This window comes from Myiozetetes cayanensis, unplaced genomic scaffold (genome assembly GCF_022539395.1).
Source record: "Myiozetetes cayanensis isolate MyiCay16 unplaced genomic scaffold, myiCay2020 scf13, whole genome shotgun sequence".
Taxonomy (NCBI): Eukaryota; Metazoa; Chordata; class Aves; order Passeriformes; family Tyrannidae; genus Myiozetetes; species Myiozetetes cayanensis.
In genome coordinates, this window is record NW_026086937.1 from 2,336,001 (window position 1) to 2,361,342 (window position 25,342).

A 25,342-nucleotide genomic window follows, 5' to 3' on the forward strand; every position below is an offset into this window, starting at 1 on the left:
GAGAATTACAGCCATCGCGGCATTCCGGGATATACACAGGTTATTTCAGAGCACTTGAGAGATAACAAGGAGACGAGGAGCAGGCTCTGTAGGCTTACCGAGAGCGAATCACGCCAGGTGTGAAGGGGGTGGGTTTGGAGGCCGTCCCTGCAGCGCTGGGGCCGCGGGCAGCAGAGGGAGCCGGAGCGGCACCGATCGGGGCTGGGGGCGGAGGAGCAGCCACAGCTCCCGGGGACGGGCCGGGATGGTGGAGGAGGAGGAGGATGGAGAATGCGGGCACAGAGTATCGTGGCCAGGCTGCTGGAGACCCTGGTGAATTTTCGGTTCAATCAGCGTCATCGGTTATCCCTGCTCGGGCTAGAGACACCCTACGTGAAGGGTGAAGGTTTGTGAAAATTGTAGCCAGCAATCCTCCTGTACCCTGCGATAGTTATGACAAATTTACTTCACTTTTGCAGGGGCAAATGAATAGAAGGCCGGAGAATGGGGGGTATCTTCCCACTAACTGATTTACAGATCCTGTATCTGAGTTCTAATAGGAGTAAGTAAAAAAAAACAAACGGCCAGAAGCCTAGCAAAACATGAATCGATTTTTAAAAAATCAGCCGTAGATAACCTCAACGGAGAGAACACACAGCTTCTCTGCGGCGTGAGAAATAACAGGATTAATGTTTCTGCTCTTCGTCTGCCCCTGCTTTGGTCTCCACAGAACTTTAAAGTAATTATCAGCGGATTACAGTGGTGAAACAGTAAATAAGCGGCAAACAGTGAGTTGTCCTGACGAAGGAGCGTCTTTTCCAGGCTCGGTCTCAGCCAGGGCAGCGCTCGATCCCGGCGGGCGCCTCTGACCGCCACTCGCTCGCACCCGCCACACGAGCGGGAGGTCCATTAATTACGGCGGGCGGCTCACGAACGCGCTGCTCCCGTTCCACCCCGCCGTGAAGGGGGCGCGGCGCCGGTGCCCGTGCCCCTTGGGCAGCCCGGCGGGCCGGGGGCGATGGGGCCGGGGCTCCTCCCGACCCGCCGCCCTCAGCTCGGCCCCGCTCCCGGCCCCGCCGCGCCGCGCTGAGGGAGGGCGCGCGGGCGCCCCCTGGCGGCGGCGGGTGGCGCTGCAGGCGGCTCGGCCCCGCCCGGCCCGGCCCGGCCCCGCCCGCGCGTTGCCCGGGGAACGCGGGCCGGGAGCAGCCGGGCGGCCGCCGCCTCCCGCATCCCTCCTTCCAGCCCTCCTTCCTCCCGCCCTCCTCTCCCTGCCGGCGCCCGCAGCCGAGCGGCGCCCGCACCCGCGCGCCCCGCCGCCATGCCCCGCGCCACCCCGCTCGTCCTGCTGCTGCTGCTCGCCCTGGCCCAGCGCCGCGCCTGCCTCCCCGCGCCGGCCAGCGCCGCGCCCCCCGCCCGGGACCCCTGCCTGAGCCAGCCCTGCCGCAACAACGGCACCTGCTCGCCGCTGCCGCCGCCGCGCCGCCTGCAGCTCATCCTGCCCCAGCCCTCGCCCGGATACAGCTGCGCCTGCCCCCCGGGGGTCACCGGCGACTCCTGCCAGGTAAGGGGCGCGCCCAGCGCCGCGCGTCCTTGTGCCCGTCCCTGCCCTTGTGCCCGTCCCTGCCCTTGGGTGTCCCCGCGCTGTGCGGGCACACAGCCATTGTCCCCCCTCGCCTCGCCCCTGCCCCGTCCGCGGGCGGCTCTGCCCGCCCTGCCCCGCTCCGCACCCGCGGTGCCCCTTCCCGCCGGTCCCGGTCCCTGGCGGGCGCTGCCGCCCTCCCTGCGGCCGCTGCTCCCTGCGCTGCCGGTGCCGGTCCCGCTGGCCCCGGCGCTCCCCGGGCTCCCCGAGGGGCTGCCGGCCGTGCGGGAAGCGCTCCCGAGCCGGGAGCCACTCCGGGCATCGCACGGAGCGGCAGCGTGCGAGGGGCTCGGCCGGGCTGAGCGGGGATGGGGCTGAGCCCAGCCGGTGCCTCCCGGGGTAATACCAGCACTACAGCCGGTGCCTCCCGGGGTAATGCCAGCACTACAGCCGGTCCCCGCAGTTTAGTCAGCATTGACTCGCTGTGAGGTGAAAGGGATGGTCCTTGCAAGCGGATGCTGTACTGCATTGAGTGCTAATCCTTAAATCGCGTCTCCGGGGGTCGTTTTCGTAGGTTAGGAAGGCTCGCTCCCACGTTTTTGCATTGATTTTGAATTCTGAGAGGTCGGAATGCTCAGAGTAGGGATAATGGTCTAAAATAACAGAGAGACGATAAGCAGTATCTTTCTAACGTTCTTGGTCATATTGGGATTTAATGTGATAACATAATTGAATGTAATTATTGTCACATGAAATTGTGATCCCCCTCCCTCCCCCCCTGCATTAAAGATGACAGTCTTTGATAACATGCTCAGAAATTCACAAAAGCTTAATCTTCCCTCTCTCCAGCTAAGGAAAAAGAGGTGCAGGGACCCAGGTTTGTTTCCTGCATGTGTATATGCTGGGTTACTTTCTGTGAGCAGTGTACAAAGGGCTGGATGAATTGGCCACCATTGCTTTGTCAGTGCTCTCGCTTGTAAGTGTATCTGATAGAGAAGCAACTGATTTCAAGTAATTTCAGTCTGCTTTTTAGGCTTTATTTTATTGTTCCTTGGTCATGTAGTATCAGAAAATTATAGTGCTGAATAGGTGAAAGGGATAATACGTTTACTGAAGACTTAATGTGTAGGTGAGTCTAAAAGTCATTGTAGAGTAGGAGCACAGAGTTCTGTGCTCGCCTTGAAACGCCTCAGCTGGTTAAATGTAACAATGAAAGTGAAAATATTTACACTAATAAGATTCTGTGAAATCGGGGAGGTGAGAGTGGATTAAGTAGATTTCTCTTTGGCTAATTTTAGGTCTTGTCTGCTTAAGAGTTTACTACGCTTCTATTGCTGCAAGGAGAGAAAGAGAGCGCTGTGTGTTTGCTTCTGCTTGTTGTGAGATCCACGACTGAAAGATTAATGACCCTTTTGAAGACCTAGTAAAATGTGACACTTGTGCCGTCACACCTCCTGTGAAGCGTTGTGCCTGGGGAACTGGCTTTAATTGTTTTTTCTAATAAAAGAGATAGGCAGTATGTTCATAGCAGTTATGCTTTTTATTAACTGATATAGGAGGAGGCTTGCAGTGTTATACCTTTTGTTTCCTTTTTATAAAGTACCAAGTAGTGACCCTTGCAAGGAATGCTGATAAACAAATGAATGCCACTTCTGGCTTTCGAGGCAGCAGTTGAAGTATGGATACCAGGTAGCTATGAAGTTAATATAGTTTTGAAATGTAACTTTAACTGGGGACCAGGCGGGGTTTTTTAAAGGCATGATATAAACATAGTATATATTTTTGAGGTGTTGTTCAGTTTGTCAAAATAGGGAATAAATAAATATTGCACAAATGCTTTATTTCTCGGGTTGCTCTGCCATTTAGATACCTAAGACCTTAACAGATACTTAATGGCTTAAACTCCTACAAAGAAAGGTATAAACAGTCATGTTTTCTGATTCAGTGACAGTAAACAATCATAAGGATTTAAAAGTAACCATAGGGATTTTTTTCATGTATTCCTAAGAGTTATGAGAAAACTATTGACCTAATCAGGGGATCAATGGGATATAACTAGGCAGAGGTTTTTGTCTTAATGCTGAAGTTGTTACTGAACAATCGAACTTGTGGAGGAGAATGCCAAGAGGGGGAAAAAAGAATAGAAAATATTACGCTGAAATACTCAGATAAGGAAAATATGTTTGAGTTTTTGCAGTCTGTGATGGAGCTGGATTTCTTTGGGAATCCCCCTTCTCTAAAAAGACAAAAAGACTTCCACGTTACTTCCTGTACTGAAGGCAGTATTTCAGTAATTCTGTTCAGATGTGTTGAGATGTCAGAATGAAGACAGAATGTTCTGAATGTGCCTGTGAGTCAACTGGGCACGGGGAAGCTGCTAATGCAGAAGGATTGCTGCGAGACAAACTCGGAGATTGCACATAAATTTTGCTCCTGAAGGTTCTACTCTAACTGGCTTTGATGCATCTGTGTGTGCTGGTGCTGGCATGGGAGAAGAATAAAACTGAGGTCACATCCAAGTGAGATGCTTCTAAAAGTCCAGAGCTTTCCTATCACCAAGTGACGTATTTAACTTAGACAAGCCAATTCCGTGATTTCCTCTTAAAACTGCTTTAGTAACTCATTATTTATTTAACAACAGAAATTGCAGGTCCTTTTAGTACATCCATCCATGAATTATGCATGTCTGTATATCTCACATTATTTATGGTTTGAGTATACTTTGCTTTGCAGACTTGGGGCATGTTTTGTTATGGATTGTTTGGATTCACATTGTGGGGCATTGCTTGGATTTACCTCAATTTCTGTTCAAGGTTGTGAATTTTTTCCTCCTTCCTCTTACCATACTTCCAGTCTCTGTAAAGAAGAAATAGAATTACTGTGTTGGAGTGTCTTAAACTTTGGTCTGAGTGAAGAAATCACGTGTATTCCCAAGAGAATTGTACAAAAATTATAGTGAATTCAACTGCCTTTCTTCAGGAATTTGAAATTGGCCACTTCTCAGCTTTACCCTGAGAGAATTTGATGAAATAAACTGAAATGAACTGAGTAACAGATATTAAAGTTACATGGACTTCATAATCCCTAAATTTTTATTTATATTCTACTTTTAAAAGCAAGCTTTAACCTTTCATTTCTAATGACTAGTGTAATGACTACTCTGTTATTCCTAATGATGTATGTAATCCAATAAAACTGTTTTTCTTTATCAGGAAAGTTTTATGTAAAAAGTTGTGTTTGTGGCTTATGAGATAATTTTAGAGACATAAGATACAAAACAACTATTTGGGAAATGAAAAATTTCGTGATCGACTTGGTAATTGGCTTAAAATACAGAAACTGAACTCAGCTGATTGCATTGAATTGCATGATGTTTATTTGATCCTGGGCTGGTGCTAATTTCATTAAAAGGCTATCACATGAAGAAATATTAAATTATTAATGTATTTTAGAATACTATCATGCATGCTTTGTTTCAGTTGCTTTTCTTGTTTGTTTGTTTGTTTGTTTGTTTTTTCTTTCAAATGTTTTTCTTCTTCCTTTTGATTGGTAATTTTCCCTAATTCTTTTCCTTTGCTGATTTTTAATATGGTTTTAGTTATTTTGTAGACAGTGTCAGTAATCAGAACTAGAAAACAAGTGGTGTCTGAGCATACCTAACCCGAATTCTGACTTTGCAGTTCTCTTCTCCCCAGCCTGATGGGTGATGACTGGATGTTTCACTCCTGAGCATGACGTTGGCACCACTGATGCAACGGCATTTTTGAGGCAGTGCTCAGGCAATTCTTTTGATAGCAAAGAGATCTCTTTGGTCTTGGGGAGGAGAGGAATTTTAGCAAGGTGTAAGCTGGGTTTAAAAAGGTCAGTGGAGGAACTGGTATTGTAAAAACAGGACAGTAGGTTATAGATTAAATTTTGGGTTTAGAATTATTTTTTATTTTTTAAATTATTTTTGATTTCTCCTCCTGAATTTCTGCCTGATTATCTTTTTCTTCATTCTCTCCTTTCTTTTTTTTTTTTTTGTACTTTTGAAGGCTGAATGAATTTATTCTTGTCTTTGATCATAGTATTTGAATGTTTATAGACTACACTGCAGTGATTTCGGGTTTTTTGTTCTGTGACCCCTGCTTTTATTGTTTTTATCCTGTGTTGTGTTTGTGGTTTTTTTTTCCTTGAATTTATTTCTGTTTTCAGTAGATTTCTGACAATGTGGTGTTTGGTGCTGAATGCAGAAATCCAGAGTTAGCAAAGAGCTGCATGAAGAAGGGTTGTTGTTTCCTGACTCTGCTCTAATCCTCCAGAGGCAGTGGTACCAGTTTCATTGGCCAGGTTATTTCAGGTTGCACTGGACAGTGCAGTGTAAAAGGACATCCTTTAATCTAACTGCTAAATCACCTTCATGGCAGTATCCTGATTAATTCCTCACATGATCCCGTTTCCTATTAAATGCTGACGTTGCTCCTGAAAGGTCTCTAATCCTTAAATTCCTAATGAGTTCTCCAGTGTGCTCATTAATGAAGGGTATATACTTAGATTATGTGGCTGTTGTGATGCAAGAGTTTGGTGATGTGGTCACTCTGTTTGCTCTTTTACCTTTAATAACATTTAGCAGATGCCCTGCAGTTTTCTTAATTAACTAGCAAATGCTAGTCAGGTCATTACCTAGAGCAAACAATTTGATCCTGAAGAATTCCATCATATAAATGAAAGTTTCAAGTGTTGGTTTTTAATAATTTTTTGTGTGATTAAAGGCTGCAAAGAGCTGGATCAGGTGTAAAGTAACTGAATAATAGTGGGAGATAAGCTATGCTAAGATGGTTCAATTTTTCATAGGTTGGATTTTATTGCAGTTTATGTCCTTTGATCTAAAATAATCACCTTGAACAATATCTGCTTAAAAACCAGCATTGTTTTACTTTCCCTTGAAACACCTGACTTGAAATTGTAATTTGTATATTAGGTAGCTCTGGAAATCGTGTTTAGTGGAGCAAATTCCCAGAACTTCATATAACTGGAGCTGTATGACTTGACTCAGTATTACAGGAGGTGGAATTGCTCCCCTCCTTTTGAGGGCTCTCATAAAATGCTGTACCCATTGCCCTTCAGAGAAGGTCTTGTTTGAGATCAATAACTTCAGAAGTGGCTTTTTGCTTGATCATGGGGTCATGAGTCCAGAAATCTTAGATGATGATGATTCGTTAAAATTCCATTTTAATTGGCAGATATGGGTCTGTTGAAAACAGTGGCCACCTGACTGCAAACACAGGCTGATGGTTTTTTGGTTTTGGGGTGGATTTTTTGCTGCTCTCATATCTCACTCTGTTCCCATTAAATATCAAGCCCCTGTGATATTTTGCATTACATGTGTGTTCCAATTAATTTGTCTTCCATGAAGCATAAATTGTAAGCGCAGTTTTCCAGCAGTTTTGTAACAGGGGGAAATGCACATCAAGATAAACATTTATCAAGCAATGTTTACTTAATAAGAAAACTCTTTAATATGTTCTGTTGGCTGAGTGTAATCTCTTACCAAGAAGCACTCTTGCATTCCAAAGCTGAGTTGTGTGCTGCAAATATAACCTGTTTGAGTTCAGCACTACGTGTCACTGCCCTCTGTTATGTTTCAAGTTCACCTTAGTTTGTTTTGCAATTATACAGGCTGTAGTAAGTGTAACAATTGTACTGTATTTTTAGTGTTATGTTCTGCTGTAAACCTGAAAAAAAATGATTGTAAACTCTACAGAAAGGCCTGGAAGTGATGCATCGTGACCAGGAATAGGAATATCAGGGATCCATGCTTGGAATTCTTTAGTGCCTTGCTGAGTCACACTGGGCAAAAACTCTTATCACCTTCTTACTGGCACTTCTTCTCTATAAATTCAGTTAATCCTGGGTATTCAAAAGGTTAATTTATGAATTTATATGAATATATATGAAGGCTCTAAGAATGCTGAGTGAGAAACACTTTATAAGGAATCATAGTGTTGAAATACCAGATTCTGAATTACGCGTCAGTGGCCTATCAAGATATATTTAAATTGTAAGGAAAAACCCCTTCTTATTAAAAAAAAAAAAAATCAAATCAACCATTTGGGCTATTTCTGTCTCTGGCAAATATTCAGGCTAACAGTTTACAGATTAATTTAGTTTCATAATGTTCTTTCCCACTGGAAGCAGGGCAATAGATCAATGATCAGTATTTCAAAGACTTCTGTAGCAAAGGTGTTTGTGAACAAGGTGCTCTTGAGCGAGGTAAGAACAGGATTCAATTTGACTGTGAAAGTAGGATTGTTATACTGAGATAAGGTCACTGAATGTTAATGATTTTGAGAACTTTGCTGTACCTCAGGTATTAGTTACAACAGCAGCTGTATTGCCAGCCTGAGGAGGATTTTGGGTAGCTGTAGGAACAATAGCTGTAAAAAAAAAAAAGTAACAAGATATGATTCCTTTTCTTCACAACCAGCCTCTTCTTCAGCCCAGGTTGCTCCCTTATCTCCTTTGTACCAGACCCAACAAAGCTGTTGTTGCAAACAATCAACAAGCAAAGTTGTTGTTGACAAATGTGCAAGAGAAGGAGCAGCTTCAGTCAACCATGCATATTCTATATAAACTCTGATTCCTTGGGAGGAAGACCCACACATTTAATGGGGGGTACGTGGTATAATCCTCTCTGAGCCTGAGTGCTCAAAATGCAGTTTAAAGATGTGCAGGTGATGCCACGAGAGAACAGAAGCTGTTGTAGAATTCTGTTCCCTTCTCTGAATGAAGAGTACTTGGCCCCCTGAAGTCAAGTGCAGGTAACTTTGGTTACAAGATAGGGAGGGCAGAAATAGATACCACCCAGAGGAAGATTAGCAGATTGTAGATAGGGGAAGATTTGAATAACCTGGGGTGGACTACTTGTTCACTTTGATAAAGAGACGAATGAGAAGAGCCTGAAGATAATCTTGTGACAAGGACAGTCCTTTGAAAAATCATCACAAATCAGACAGTTAAATTCTTCTGGGCATCAGCTGTTAATCAAATAACGTGGCTAAGGAAAATATACAAACAATTTGTTGTAATTTTCCAAACTCGGTAAATTGGTGTGATCTCCTTTTGAAGTATTTGTTATGTGTGTTTGTCAATAAGAACAGTCACTATCACCGTGAACTGCGTGACAATTCTTATGTTTCTTATTCAGCCCTAATGATCTGTGCTTTAAATTTACAAAGCTGTAAAAAGTAATACAAATTTTAATTCGTATATGTGTTTTAAAGGTTTATCAGATATATGGTTTCTTCTGCTGTGGAAATAGGCAAATTGTTAAATATCTTTTATCAAAATCAAACTAATGAATGAACTTCTGTCATGGCAAGCCAACCCAAATTTCTTAGGTTTCATACACACCTAGCAGTCTATTAATAACTTGTGATTGACTGTATACTTGTGTTTCTGTTGTAATCCAGTATTCAGGCAAATTCAGCAGTTTTCAGGCAAACTGAAAGTTTAACAGAAGGAAGAAGGCCATAGAAAAGTCTAATAATTTATGAGATTAATGCCTTTTTGTGTTGAGATTCCTAATTCTGCTGTCTGGTGGCGAGAGAGTTGCTTTCTGGCATTTATTGTCACTGTGTAACGCCAAGGCTGTGTTCTCTGAGAAACTTTCACATTTGAGAACGTCTTTGAATTGCAGTGGGTTGGGTTACAGGAGGTTTACTGACACAGGGAAGGGCTGTGAGATCAGCTACTTGATTAATTCTTTTTAAGGCTCCAGCTCGCTGTGTGCTGATGGCATACGTGACAGCCGAGGAAAATGGTGCTGAGTCCCCTGGGAAATTAACATGTTTAATTGAAGGAAGGACAGGTTGACTTAATTTACATAACTGTAATAGACTCTAATGTTAAAATTTTTCTAACTATTTCCTCTTAGAAGTAATGGAAAGGTACTGGGTGGACATTGTGGAAGTTCTTGATAATCTTTCTGGGAGTTGTGTGGGGACCTGGCTTGTACAGAGCATGCTAAAAATGTGGAGCATCTTTAGAGGGCTGCTTAAGACTCCACTGTGACACCACTTAAAGGTGAAGTAAACTCACAGTCATTTCCTTGTCTATGAAAATAACAAATATAAATTTGGAACTAGTTAGTGAAATAACTTGAGCTTGGGTTTCTTGAAATATAGCCAAGAAATTCTCTAAGGTGAAAGAACGGAGGAGCAAGGTCAGCTGTGCCACTTCTCCCTGATTAAACAGCTTCCCCTGCAACACCCAACTTTAACTCCTTCTGCAGGTGAGGGGGAGGGGAAGGATTAACAGTTACAGTAATTCTGCCTTTTCACAAGGGCCTGCTGAAGAACAGCGTGATGGATTTATCGGTTACAGGTTTGCCCCCTGATTATCAAGGCCTGTAGCAGTAGCAAACCAGGGTATTGGCCCCAAACTTCTCTGTGTCTGATTTAGGAACACGGAGGATTTTCTGTCAGTGTAACATATTAGTGAGTGATTGAACCATATTTCATGTTTATATGAGACAATTGAAGGGTGCTCTGGAATGACAGCTGTGTTGGCAAACACAGGTGTAGCACCTTGGTTGATTTCTGCATGACAGAAATTTCTGCTTTCACTTCGTAATCGGTACCGCGGCATCTTCTGACGTGGGATTTGTAGCTCTGAGGACATTTTCCTTTCCCAAAATATTCTTGCATCCAGTTCTATTCCATGTTCTCAGTTTTTCCTAAGCTCCTTGCCCACAGTGGGAAGGTATAACCCACTTGGAGGTGGGGCCTTTGGTGCAAGCAGCTGCTGAGCTCTGCCAGCTGCTGCCTGGTGGAAGCTCTTCCAAGCTTCTTGACAGGAAGGAGGACAGGGCTGAGCTGAGAGGTCTTGAAAGTTTTGAGTTACCCTGGCATTCTGATGGCTTTGAAATTCTCTTCTCTGACTTTGGGTGGGGCTGCAGCTCAGGGCTTCAAGGTGCAGCGTTCCCTGATCTTGGAGCAGGGCAGTAGTTGCTGCAGCAGGGAGAGTGAGCTCCCATCAGAAACACATCTGTGATTTGGCCTCTTCTGATCAGAGGTGCTGGCACAAATCTCATTTTAATCAACAAGCCGTCGTTTTCTGAGAACTCCTGTGTTCAGCCAGAGGTTTCTTCCAATTGTGGTGTCTAGTGGGAAAGGTTCCTGAGTGTTTAATGATATATTGATTTAGATGTGAACTTTGCCATTACCTAATCTAATTTTGGAGATAACTGTGTAACTTTGGAGTATCAGTTGTTGATCTGCATGGTTTATTTTTCTGCCTTTTTAAAATACCACAGGTGAGGTTCTCTGTTTTTCAAGGGAATCGTGAAGGTCTTTTGGTTGATTGCTGATCGGGTTAAGCTGATGAAACTTGTATCCCTCCTTTCAGAAGAATTTGCTTTCATTCTAAAGACAATCACGTCAAACCCAGAGGAAACCAAAGTTAATGTAGGAATGAGCAGAAAGTAATTCGGTTGCAGTCACTGAATTGTGGAATGAGTGGAATAGTAAGTAATTTATACTTGCTTAAACCTCATGAAGTAAGTAGGATGAAGACAAATATGGAATATCATGTTGTGTGTTTGCACTTCTTTACTTAAGACATGAAATGCAGGCAGCATCAGGGAAAACAGAACGGAAGTTCAACTTCTGGGATTGAATGTTAAGTTTGTATAACACATAAGCTGAAATATTTACCATAGATATTTGCAACAGAATGAGGAAATCCAGATATTCTGCTTTAATCACAGAGCACTCGTGTCTTAATGTGCATTTATTGTGATTTAATGTGCAAAATGTGCTCTGACCAAGGGCAATGTGCACTACTGTGTTGGCTGGGTTGGGAAGGAAGAACTGGACTGGGGTCCTGCTCTGACCCCACATTTACAGCACTGCTGCTCCTGAACCACAAAGCTGCCCTTGCCTTTGACCTTCCCAGTGTTTGGAATGACTTTGGGGATAAGAGCGAGCTGAGTGACTAGATACATCAAAGGACCATTAGAAGGCAATCTATTTGAAATAATTTCTATGTATCTTTTCCTGGTTTTCCTCTACCTTTATCAGAATAACATCTGTTCAAATCCCAGCTCGTTTGATGCTTAGGCATCTGTTCAATGCCTAAGAGTTTTTTTTTGCACTGTAGTTGCAGAAATGTAATTTCTGTAGCTTCTGTTGCTGTCTTTTAACTCTGAGTCACATAAATAAAGTTGGCTTCCCCAAACAGTTTTTATTTTCTTCTTAGACAAAGGGGATTTAGATGCTGAACAGGTCTGATAGCTTCTTTTCTTGCATTTCAATGGCATTGTGGGGTTTTCATTGCAGCACTGACAGCTCTTTGGGCCTGAGTGAAAGCATAGCTGGTTTGAATTTTCTGTGTCTCAGCGAGGTGAACTCACATCATGTACCTCAGAGAACTGGACTGCTGGCCTTTTCTTCAACCTCCCTGTGTTCCAGGTCTGAATAAATGCATTAATGATCTGCACAGTGTTCCAGGTGTCTTTAGCCCTCTCCCAGGTAGGAAAGGATGAGGAGTTTCTCTAGTCCTGTTATATGCTATATATACCCTATTGTATGGTGTGTATCATTGTTCATTTGGAGAACAGCAACCCAAATTATTTTTAGTCATCTCTATGGCTTTCTGAATTTTGCTTTGCTTCATCTTGCTCTATAATACAGGAGCAGACATGGTTAGACATCTGGCACAGGATTTCACCAGGACAGAAATAAAAAGTAATTTTTGGCATCAAGGTATGAATGGGAATATACAAGAAGCAGATAATTTAGGGAAAAAATAGTCACATTTCATTGCTGATGACTTTCCAAATATAATAATGATATTTACTCTCCTTTCCTTTTTTTTTTTTTTTCCCTATTGCAAATCTGATTTGCATTTCCACAGTGAATGCTGGAGAACTAACTACAGTGATCCAGTTTTCATTTGCTGCTATTAGAAAAATTATGGACTTAATCATAAGTCAAATATTATTGCTCAGCATTAGTAACCTCAGCAGTGACTTAACAGAAATATTTTCTAAATTTTCAGTTCTGAAGGATTTACTAAAACCTGCTAAACACTTGACAAATTTAGATTTCCCTGCTTTTGACTAACTTCTTAACCCAGCCTAAACTTGCTACTGTTAAGTAACACTGTCATTTCAGAAGGGTATTTAGGTCTTTAATTTTTTAGATCCTATTTCCTCTTTGGCCTTTAACCAATGTGGAGGCCACATACCTTTTTGGTAAGGTCGTATTGCACAGCCATCTACATCAACTTGGAAATGCGAGTAAATTGCATCTCTTCTTATTCCAGCTCAAATGAGAGGATTCTTCTAAAAAGATGTTTCTCTCAAGTTCCTTTCTGTGAGATATGTTGGGAGTCAGTCTTTGTAATTCTTCACTGCCCATAATTTTTAGGTTTATTGATCAGATCGAGTTTCTGAGGCACTAAGTCCTTCAGTGAGTTTTTCCAGCTGTAATTACAGTTTACAATTGTTCTACTGTTTCTGTTTTATTCTGGAAAGGTATTTCTGGAGCAAGTAGATGGTTCCTACCAAGGTAGCTGAGAGTGGGAGTTGTACTTGAAAATCCAATGAAGCACAAAGGCATACGCTGTGAATAGATTTGTTTTCAATATTTTACTGTAAAAGTAAAAATGCTTTGTGGAAAATCAGATGACAAAAGAACTCTTACTAGAGTTGCAATTCATCTTCTTGCTCTATTTCAACTAAATATCAACTTCCTTATTCTTCTGTGCTTGTGATAACTCAGTGCAGCTCGAGTTATTATTTAATTTTATTTATTTAATTTTAATTTTCAGTGCTTTTGTTGTGTATTGCTATAGGGTGAGCTCTATGTTGGATCCTATGTGAAGATAAAAGGTTTGATATGACTCAAGGTGAATGAAGGAAGAAAGAAATAAGAATGTGTTTGCAGGCACGTTTAAATTCCTCATTAAAGGCCGTTTCCATTGCATTCAGCTGATTGTGGATTGGTTCAATAGACTGCAATAGTGATGAAGAGCTGCAAGACCAGATTATTGGTCTGTTCATACAAAACAGTTCTGGCTACAAATAATTCATAGACATAGGAAAAAATCCTGCCCCTGCACTCCTTGCCCTTCCTTGTCTCCTGCCTGATCTGTTAACATTCCTATTTTGATCTAAAAGTTTGGAAACTTGGCATTGCAAGGCTTGGCTTATAATCTGCCCCTAGAAATTTCCTCAAATTTTTCTGCAGCATCAGAAGTTTCTTTATCTCTCTAATGTTGGAAGAAGGTGTGTTCGCATTCACTCTTCGCTTTGGAAATCTCTTGATCTTCTGAGAAAAATGTAGACCTTCAGGCAACAAAATGGGCCAGTACTTTTCAGTTCAAACCTAACAATATGGTGACCTTTTAGAGCTCGTAGGGGTGCTCTTCAGAGCTGATAGGAAATGCAGTTTTTTACCTGCTGATACCAATTTACTTTCATTATAGTCCATATTGGATTTATTCTTAGAAGTCTTTTAGTAAATTGTCCAGCAATCATGTGGGTTTTGGTCCTATATTTAGTTGTACCAAGGTCTTAATTTGGTCTCCCTTTTAATTTTTCCCACTTTACCATGTGTAACAGGATGTTATTTTAGTGAATTGTTTATTTAGTTTGCTAATTTCTGTGGAGCAGTTCTGTGTCCCTGGAAGTGTTTCCTTGTGTGGACTGCAACCTTCTGGAGTGCTCAGTGACCGTTAAAACTCTTATTGTAATGAAGCATTTTCCCTCTACAGTCACAAGAACACCAAATGCACTTTCTATTTTTTTACTTTATTGCAGGTTTTGTTTGTGTGCCTGTGGCAATACAAAGGTCTGCTTTCTTCTGCTCATCTCCTCCTTTCCTTGTCCGTGTTTTTGGGAAGTTTGTACTTTCTTCTGCTTGTGGTCCCTTCCGTTATCTGCTGTTGGGGAAATAGCACACTGCACACGGGAGAAAGCTCCAGGGTGCTGAGGAGGAGTCACCTACATTTGCCTGCGTGGAACTGAGCTTTATTTAGAGTGGTTAATGCTGAGCAGGAGCTAACAAAGCTCCTGACTCCCTGCCAGCTCCGTGCACAATTACCCCGTCCCTGGAGTGTGGTGCTGAGGCACTGCAGCTGAGAGTAATGCAGCATCATGCCAGAATTAACCCTGCTGAGCCAGCTCCAATGTTTTCCCCATCTGTAGTCTGCTTATTTTCCACCCTGAAAAATCTGCTAACGACCGAAAGCCGAATGTAGTCATCAAATTGTCCACATGAAATTCCTCTTAATTTGTATGAATATGAGCCAGTTCTAATTTGGTGTCTTAGGAGATTTCACAGAATGCTCTCTACTAATTACAGTAACCTCCAGATGCAGAGATCTTTTTCTGCTCATTGTTCCCTGGCTGCCAGGTCAGCTGCTATAAAGTTGGATGCACATCCAGCTTTTTCCCAGCTGATTGCCTACAAATTGCAAGTCAATATTTGAATGCCAGCATTGAAGTCAAGAAATTTTTCCTTTGCAAATAATTCATGTATAAATAATAATTTATTTACAAATAATTTTGGAAATAAAAGTTAATATCTATGTGCATTTCTCCTTGCCACTCTGGCTCCCATGCCATGGTTGACTTCTGTGACTTGGTCTGCTGCAGAGCTCGAGCCTTCTCCAGGAGAATCTCCTTACAGGTCATTTGTGCATCATCTGAAAGGAGTCAGGCTTGGTGCATGACTGCTCCAGCAGCTTCATGGTTGGTAGATCAGACACACAGTGCCTCTGGAAAAGGTAGATCTTGTTCAAATTTCCATTCCTCCGCAGTTTAACTCGTTGCAAGTGTCTGGGTTGTTGAAGTGCCTTAGAAAAAGAACTTTGAATGAGCCTTGGAAGATACTGTATAGGTTCACAAAGCATTTGTTTATTAATTAATGAATGAGAAATGCCTCATAACTTTCAAACCAAAATATGCAAAATTTAGGAACCAGAATATGTGTATGTTAAGATGTAACTATTTTGATGAAGAGATTTGTATAGGTATAATGGGTTGACCTTGGTAACAAAAGGTTTTGAGTGTGGTGTAACCTGTTTATATGGCTTGTCAAATTTAAATGATTTCTTTCATATTATACATAATTTATATAATAAAATTGTTGTTGCATTACAGTGAAAAGCACTGGATGATAAGCATTGTTCAGTTTATCTTGAACCATAATTGACCTCTGATTGTTAGGAATGCAGAATCATCTTATTCCTGTAAAAAGTATATTATTTCATCCACATTGGCATTTTTCACTTATATGTAATTCTGAAAGCAAAAGTATTTTTTTGTTGTTGTTGTGGGAAATAGATGTATATGATGATAAAAAGTGACAAAACCAATTTGATTTCTCCAAGGAAACACTCCTGCACTGGCCACATAAATACTGGACACTGTATCTTCTTGTCTTATGCTAGTTTTCTTTGGGGAAGTTATTAGTGGAGTCTTAACTGAATGGTTGAATGCTTAGTTGATTTTTTTTTTTTTTTTGTAAGAATGAAATAAACTTTCTCAGTTGTAATCCGTCTTTGGGAAGAATTGCTTATAAATACTCTGATTATAGAGCCATCCATAAAGCAACTGTTCTTGCAGTCTTAAAATAAGCTCCAAAAAGCTTGAGTTTCATGTTGGTAGTGCAATAGTATAAAAGTAATATCATGTTTGTGTATTAAACTCCAGGATCGTGGACACCTTGTATGTGCTTTGCTTTCTTCAGAACACAAAAGGAATGATTTCAAACTGCATGAGTCCAGTTGGGAGTCAGTGCTTTATTTCAGTAGATTTTCTTGGCTTCTAAACCAGTGGAAACTAATCAGCACCTCTGGGTCTTAATTGTTCCAGGCATTCATGCATTAACCAGCGCACATGCAAAGCAATTAATTCACGCTATCAGTGTGAAGTCTGTTTGTGGAGTTTTGTTGTAAAACCTGGAGAGGAACTTAAAATAGTAAAACCTAATCATGGAGAACATGTAATAGGAAGACTTTAATAACGTGGAACAATCCTATAGGAAGAGCTATTCCCAAAAGGCACCCAGAGCTGTGGGCAGTGTCCTCTGACCTTGGCCTGCTGCTGCTGCACAGCCGCTGTCCTGGGGGACAGGGGATAAAAATACCCTGCTGGCTGTCAGAATTCCAGGATTAACAAAAGGTTTCAGCCCAGGAAGCGTTTTCATCTCTGTAGCACAAATTCTCGTCCCGTTGCAAGGCCCATCTGCATCTTTTCTTTCCGGTTTTCTGAAATATCCCCACCGCGTTGCTTGTGTTTTACAGCTCTTGGGGATGTGCACAATCAGCAAAGCAAATTTATTTCTTCTTATGTGAAAGGAAAACGGAAAAAGGTTTGTCAAATTGGGAAATATGTGGTTAGACCTGGAGGTTTTCTAACTTACCTGTGAGTAAGAGGAGAAAGGTGTTTTTGCCAAGTCTCTTTAGTTGTAAAACTGTAACAATAGAAGAAAATATTACTTCAGTTTTACAAATATGCGAATGATTGAGATTTCAACTGTTCAAGCATTTAATCTTCAATCTGCCGATTTCAACAACAGGCATTTTTGGCACGTGCTTGACGCTGTGCAGAGAAAGTTCTTTTCAACCTTCCATTCACCTGATCATCTCTTGCACTGAAGAAAGAAAGGGGGAATGAAAAAAGAAAGCGAGGGAGGTTCACTTACACTTTGCTTACTGTGGTGTTACTGTGGCAGCACTCAAGTTAGATGAGGAAGAAATATTAGTTTAAGAATTTACACTGGCAGCTAAAACTCAAACAATTCGAATGCCAAGTTGGCTGTCCAGGCTCTTTCTCACATCACCTCAGTTCTGGGCTGCCATGAAGGGTGAGGTACTTTGCTGAATCTCACAATTTCAGGTAATAGTGGTAGTTTCTGTTGAAAACCATCAACCATGATTTCATTGCAGTATGGAATTTCCATTGCATTTCACATGACACAGGTTTGTATGTAAGGAATTAAATCTGAAGGGTTGACATCTCTTGGGAACAGCATTATGTTAAAAACAGCAAACAGGATTTCTTTTTTTTTTTCCTGAATTGCAGGAAAACCAATTTTCTGATTTTGAGACCTGGTCTTAAGGTTTTTCTAGTTCTGAAATGTGTTCTTCTACCTTGATGTCTCTTTTCTTCAATGCCAGTGTGGTGGTACAGTCTGGTGTCACTTCTGATACTTCCTACTTGATTTTTAAGATTCTGCTTCTTCTACATCTGAGATGGTGTTTAGGGATGATTGCTCATTAGGCTCAGTTTATTTCTGGATTTGCTTATCCACCTTAATAATACTTCTAAATCTTGCACCATTTTATTTGGAAAATAAAAAATATTAAGAAACACACCTTGCTTAATATTATATTAATGATGACACTTCCAATAATTCTAGAAGTGTATTATTTTACTCATCTCTTTCTGCCCTCTAAAGTAGACTCTCTTCCTTGTAAAAGATACTTCAATGTTATTGAGGTAGTAAAATTTGCATTTTTTTTGGTTTTGTTTTGCAGTTCTGGATGGCTATCAGTGCCTTGATTGCTTCAGGCTTTTAGTAATAATGTGTTGTTCTTTCATTTCTCTCTTTTTTTTGTTCCTGTTTTTTAATAGATAGGCATGGCATTAAATTTTAATGTTCTTTAATAGACATGTTTGACAAGCCCAGAAGTTAATGAGGTAGTAACAAATGTCTTTAATAACTTTTTAACAAGGTATTTGAATGGGGTTTTAGATCTTGCAAGTTACATTAGACCTGACTTTAATATCATATTTTTAATTAAAAATGGAAGTTTAAGGAAGGTGTGTTTGGAAGCTAGGGAACATTTTCTGCTCTGGTGTTTTGTTTTGGTTTCATTAAAAAGTAAATGGTCCTACACATAAGATTCAACAGATAATGAATTTTCAATTATGGGTTGTAATTTGAATAGAAATGGGGAACCTGGCATTGTGGAGAAATTGAATCCAAATATATCAAAGTCGGGACTAGCCGGTATTTGGTTCAGTAAAATGTAAGTAGTTATTAGCCTTAATTATTCTGTAGTTAAAGGAAAGAAAAAGACCCACAGCCAAACAAAAAAACCTCCCTACTTTGTCTTACCAATCTGCTTGAGAACTTACATTGAAAATAATCTTTGGTCTGACCAAAACCTGCCTTTTAGATGATTTTTGTTTCTTACCTAATATTTTAGTACCAGTGAGCATTGTTTTTCATGTTGAAATCTGGATAATTTGGATGGCACACTTTTTTTTCTTACTTTGAAGGAAACAGTGAATATTTACTTTGCATAAAGTAGCAGCAGCTGGATAGATAAAATTGTATGGTGTAGTGAAAAGAGAAATAATGTTATTGTTAGGATGCAAAGAAGAAAGTTTAGATTAATTTTTTGTTCCTTGATTTTTACCACCATCATATGGATGACACATGGGTTTACAGTGATGGGAGAATTCAAATTTAGGTCTGTTGGAGAATTCATAAGAAAAAAACATATAACAATTTTTATATATATATATATATATTTTTTTTTAGGAATCTTTAGTATTGGGTTATTTTCTTTCTAGGAGAATCTGATGGGATGCTAATTTTAATAAAGGATTAAAAAAGGCTACCTTCTAACTTGCTTTGTTTACTAGATGATCTGGGCTTGACAGAGGGTGAAAACAAAGACACAGAAAGATATTTCTGGAAGAGTTTTACTCTGTAAGCCACGCTCTTCCAACAAGAAACTAACCCCACTTTCACCCAGGGATTTCCATGTTGCTATTGATGCTTTTTGCTCATAGTTCCACAGCTGCTAAAACAACTTTTAAAGTCAAACAGTTTCGTTACTGTCCTTTATTGCAAACTTTTTTTGGGTTAAACGTTAAATAGTGTCCTGGTCCCGACTCACGTAAGTGCTACTGAAAAGACTCGTTTGGTTTAATGGATAAAACTTGTAAAACAGTAACCAGCTTATAAATAATGTAATAATACTGGACTGGTGAAAATTCAATTCTGAAAATCAATTTAATCAGTATTACAGTGCCCAACAGTGTGGAATGTTTGAACAGGAGTCCAACATAGTACTGGTGTTACAGAAATTGGTGTTATTTTCTGAAAAACTGAGTTCTACCACAGGGGAAAAGTCAAGGAGAAGTTTCTGAAGCTCCTGAGCAGAGGCTGGTAAATGGAGTGTTGCCTTGTTCTTGCTCATCAAGCAGATCCTGTTAGGAAATGTGTGTCTTCAGTTACTCCTTCTATCAGACTATCAGGGTTTGATTTCTCCTGCATGTGTGGGATCATATGTCTGGATCAATTCACTGAATGTTCTAACAGTGGAAAAAACCACCCTTGCCCAGTGTTGGCTGGAGTTGTGGTAGTCACCTCATGTTAGTTAAAAAGTAGTAAAAGGAGGGATTATTTTGTGAACTTTCAGCTCTTGAAAAGGGGAAATATGTGTTTTTATATGTAAGAACTTAATGTGGCAGAAAAACTTTTAGACTTCTATTCTCCAACATGCATTAGTATTCATCTCTGTTGCCTTTGTTCAGTTGGCTGTTCAATCAAGAGTTAAACAATGCTCAATCACAACAGAGAAATAATTTAATTAGGTAAACTATTAGCTTTAAATTGCTTGGTCTCTTCTACATTTGATGCAGGCTGTGTAAATATTTAGTTAAAAATAGGATTTTTAAAATTTTTCCTCCTTGAACCACTGATGTTTTTCCCCCGTGCCGATTTTTTTTTGGGGTTATCTGAGGTAATTCTTGAGACATTTAAGCTCCAAATATAGAATGGCCACAACAGAATTCCAGATGAAAGGTTTGAGCGTGTTCCTACATGTTTTATTTAACAGCCTCTCAATTTAGGGCCACAAGTTTTGGGTTCCAGCTGGTTAAATTTTCAGCAGCCTTTAAGGATGTGAAGTAACATATGAAGCCATTGTGCTTATGCTGGTTCCTAAATGTTTTTTGTAGCATCTAGACAGTCACCAATGAGGATCCTGCTGCACTTGCCTAAACGTGGAAGGAAAGAAGGATTCCTGGGTGAAAGAGCGTCCCAATTTGTCACAAAGGAAAATGGATGGTGTGACGTGGAGACCTAGCAGTGTTTGCTCCATGCTTGGTTTATCGTGACAGTGCAGAAAAAGAAAAGGAGTGTTAAAAGCTTGGTTAACATGACATGAGCAAGAAATATTTGTGGCTGTCTTTGGAAATGAATGGGAAAGCTGCCTGCCTGCAGCCTAATAATCCTCCTGCCCTATCTCCCCTCTCCATGTCTGCCTGCAGCAATAAAAGCGTGGGATTTGGAAGCAAGAGTTCTTTTTAGTAGGATTATATGGAATTCTCGTAAAATGAGAATGGCCCAACTTTGCAGACACAATTTAAGTTGAAATAACTATTTGAAAACCTATTATTAGGAGAGTCCTCGCACAAAGAATGTATTAGTTTAACAAAATCTGTTTCAGTGAACTTGGCATGGCTTCAGCAAACCAGATTCCATGGGCATTGCAGGCATTCTGCTCCCCCTGTCTCACTGGTTCATGGTTACTGTCTAAACATAATTTTCTAGTTATAAAAGGCTTTTTGTAAATGTTATTTTTGGCATTATTGTCCATATTTTGATTAATACATGTTTTGAAAAATACAGAGCAAAGTAGCTGTCCCATTGTAAAGGTGCATCCACCATTGTTTCCTTCAGTAGCCTCAAATAGAACCTCACAAAAGGATCTGATGAAAACCTTTAGTGAAAATACCTGTTTTATTTAAAAATACTGATACTTTTTTTTTCCCTCTACCTTCACAAAGCATAAAGGTGTGACTGCTTTGGCAAGTTGAGACAATTCAGAGATATCTAAAGTCGTAATATATAAATAAACTGTAATATAAATCTTAATATAAAGTCGTAATATATAAATATAATATATATAAATATTTATTTATATATAAATATATAAATAAAATAACCACATTACACAGCCTTGAAATGTGACAAGGCAGACTTCTTTCAACTACAATAAAGTAAATCAAAAAACAAACCAACAACCAGAATACAATAATTTTATTCTCATTCAAGAGATTGTATTATTAACTTAGTAACCTTAATATTTTACTGAGAAGTTTAGTAAACAGTCTGAGCTTTTAAATGGTCCTGAAAATAAGCTGCTTGCTAAAAAGGGTGAAGAGTTTGTGAGATGTTTTTATATTGCACACTTCTTTGAGTGCTTTTATCTCATGTTTCTTACACACATCTTCAGTGAAAATCATCCCCATTATGGATCATGGGAGCATCTTTGTTTTGGCCACTGTTCTCGAGCTAGTGCAGGTGTTTTTGGGAAGTGCAGCACTACTCTCCCAGTGTGAAACATTTGGAGACAAGACAGAGCTCAGTCAAGATTGCCAATGATTTTTGTTGCATTACTAGACGAGAGTGTGGTGAAACAAGAGACATCCAAAACGTGCCGTGAATGCAAGGAAACGGGAGGAAAAAAATGTAAATATTAAAATTTCTGACATGTGATAGAGAAAATAAAACCTTCATTCAAATCCAAATACAATTAGAGCAATATGACTCCTAGGGTAGCAATCAATCTGCATGCTGTCAGGAAGGTGGGGAAATAACGCCTAGCTGGTAGTAATGAAGTGAGCTTACAGCATCTGTCTTCTCACATCCATTTCCCCTGTCAGGCAAGAGATGAGGAGGGCCCTAAAAGAACTAATTCACAACCACTGGTTTTAATTTTGAGCTGTGGTGTTTTCTGCTTTCCACGTGGGACCCAATGATCTGCAGCGTGCAGATTGCGGCGCTGCTCATTAAATTTTAGGAATGTTCATTTCTTATAAGGAAATGCATTTATAATAAGCAGTTCCTGTTTATGATGTGAGACAGGGCCGTGCTCTCTATAAAATTATAAGGCAACATGTAAATGAATAGTTCATAACCTGAAAATAGAAAAATATCTTTGAGTGTCTTCTAAGGATGCTCCGGCCTTGTTAGTAAAAGTAGTTGGGAACGTGTTTGTTGTTGAAATCAGTGGAATTGGAGCACATCCCCAAAAGGCAGGCACATTTTTAATTTAAAAGAAAAGGTGATGCTGCATGTTCCAGTCCTGCATCTTGCAGTCCTGATGAAGTTCTTTTTGTATTATACTTAAATATTACCCTTTCATGTCTGCAGATGCATCTGGAGGCATCGGCAGATAAATGTACTGGTAAGTGTCTTTCTTTCAGAAGGGGTGTATTTCTGAGTATTACATATCCAGGTGCAGGAGGGGTACAGCTGGAACTACATTTGTTTATAAAGTATATCTACTATGTCCTATAATTGTTTTTTTTTTTTTAAGTGTGTGGATGCAACTGTTCGAAGGAACCAGGAAATACTTTTTTCCCCTGCGTTTTTTATTTTTTATTTTTTTGAAACACTTACTACAGTTATGAAGGATGCTTTGTGATTGCAGCAAAAGTAAGGGACAAACAGGTTGCTGGATCAAGTTAATGAGCTAGCTGAGGTTAATTGCTGCAATCTGAGATGCTGACAAAGTGGATTCTAGAAGGGTTTTAAAAAATATTTATGGTAATTGCAAATTTCAGTGTGAGATGCAAAACCACCACCGCGTTGTTTAAGCCTCCTTTTCTTCCTCAGGAACTTCAGAGTTGTTGTAGTCATTTTTGAGAGGTTTCAAACCTCCAGAAACATTATTAGGGAAAAGTCACTTCTTGGTTGCAGAGAGTAAAAATTACATCGCTTTATTAAAAATGAAATTTTTGAAAGGTCATATCCCTGGACCACTGTTTTATACCTGTAAATTACAAGAAGTAGCTGTATCTAGAACAATTTACCCATGATTTTTTTATTAAAAATAAAAGTTAACCATAGAACACGTTATGAAACCATTGCTTCTACTTGATACACACAATTTGAACTGAATTACACTTTTTTTTCCCCAGACCACTTATCAAGCAGAACAGCTTTTAAGTGAGAAAATACAAAATAAAGCTGGTCAAGTTAATCTATTTTGGTATCTTTTTGAGGCCCAAAAGCTTGCCTTTCAATGTTTTATGACTGCACACATGCAGATGACATTTGTATTACATGGTATAAGGCTATGAAACAAAATATATGTCGTGCCTGTTTGGGCTGAAATTTGATGTTTTTAGGTTGTTCCTGTCAGGACTGTTTTGTTCTGAAACAGTGAACATGTGAAAATATCCTTCAAGTAGTTTTTTTTTTTCCTTGACCCCCAATTATGACCCTTGAGCATAGATTATGGACAGGGCTAAGGCTTCTACCTGCAATGTGAGATAACAAAAATCCTGCTATTTTAATTTACCTAAACATAAACCCGAGTGTTTTGAGGTGGATGAGCTTTGTGATGGTTCTGAATGGAAATGCCTGTAATTGGAGATTTTACTGTCAGGTGCAGGAACAAGAAGGCTCACGTTTACAGACACTTGAGATGTTGGAGGTAAACTAAGAAATTCTGACAAATTCTTTACTGCTGTCCAAGCCCTGGAGACCCATTAGAATGGCCAGTACTGGGAGTTCATAAAATTTGTAACTGCAAAGGTCAGTTCTAAGAGATAGGGAACAAACCTCTTAAAGCTAAAACAAACAAACAAAATAATTAAAATAAGAACAGGAATACAAGTATTGATCCTTTTCTCTTTAACTCGGTGAGCTTAGTTTGGAGAGGTTTCACCAGGAGTTCCTGAGTTTCCTTCCCTGGATTACACGTGGAGGAAAGTCATCTTTGGGGTGGGGTGGCCTGGAAGAGAACTTGTCATGTTCAAGCTCTGTCATGATGGAGTTAAAATGAAGGCAGCGAGACCCGGTGATTGTGGCATCATAAACATGGAAGGTCAACATGTTTGATGCCTCTAAGGGAGTAGTGGCACAGTGTAGGGTACTCCAGATTTCAAGAGAATGAGAGAGGAGGACTGAACTATTGTCTTCCCACTTTGCTTTCGGTTTAAAAGGTGAGGGAAATGCTCACAGTAATTTTGTGTGCTCTCAGATTGAATTTAGTTTGTGTTGTGCTTCGCTTGTTCTGCTGGTCAGCGCTGGCCCATCGTGTCAGAGGACGTGTGATGTGGGAATAGAAGATAATCCATCAGCTGTTTTTATATGATATGCCCTTTCTAGAGTTCTAGGAATTCTATGGATTTTTCCAGGGCTACTCATTAATTTTTATATGGTGGATGAAATATCCCCTCATGTACTCAAAAACAATGTCAACAGAAGTTACTTTTTATTTTTTTTGTTCACTCCTTTGTAAGCACATGAAATCTGTGAGGAATGGAGCTCCTGAATGACTGCCTGGACTTTAGGTGATTTTTCCACATTTGTATGGGCAGAAAGAGGTTAGGGGGATAAAAGTATCAAGCTGAGATTCCCCCCCCCAAATCCTCCTTATTTTTATATAATAGAACTTCACATTTTTACCAACCCCTGCTTTCAAAGCCCTGGTGAGGACAGCCCATTTTTGTCTTATTTCAAAAGAACACCTTCCTGCTTGACTTAAAATGTACAGGCTCTTGCTACAGCTGTGGCTTCACTTCAGCAATTACAGCCAGTTCTGGGTGCTGCAGAATTCTGATAATGAGACTTTGTCATTTTATATAGGTCACCACAAGGGCCCAAGAAGAGAAATCAGATAAGAGGAAGCAATTGGAAAGAAAAGGTGAAAATTTAGTAACATATCTTTCCACAGGGAGCTAATTGGGTAAAACTTTTAATCCAGAGGTTTGATTAGCGATGCCCCCATTATCATTTAAGGCATTATACTTTGTGA

At 40.2% G+C, this 25,342-nt stretch overlaps 1 protein-coding gene across 1 annotated transcript in view; it reads left to right on the forward strand.

Moving 5' to 3' along the window:
• Positions 1-1,282: 1,282 nt before the first annotated feature.
• Positions 1,283-25,342, forward strand: part of DNER (delta/notch like EGF repeat containing) — a 108,433-nt gene continuing 84,373 nt past the window's right edge. Inside the window, exon 1 of the mRNA XM_050308173.1 lies at positions 1,283-1,540. Coding sequence (XP_050164130.1) covers positions 1,298-1,540 — 243 coding nt within the window. The 5' untranslated portion in view covers positions 1,283-1,297. The remainder of the gene's footprint in view (positions 1,541-25,342) is intronic.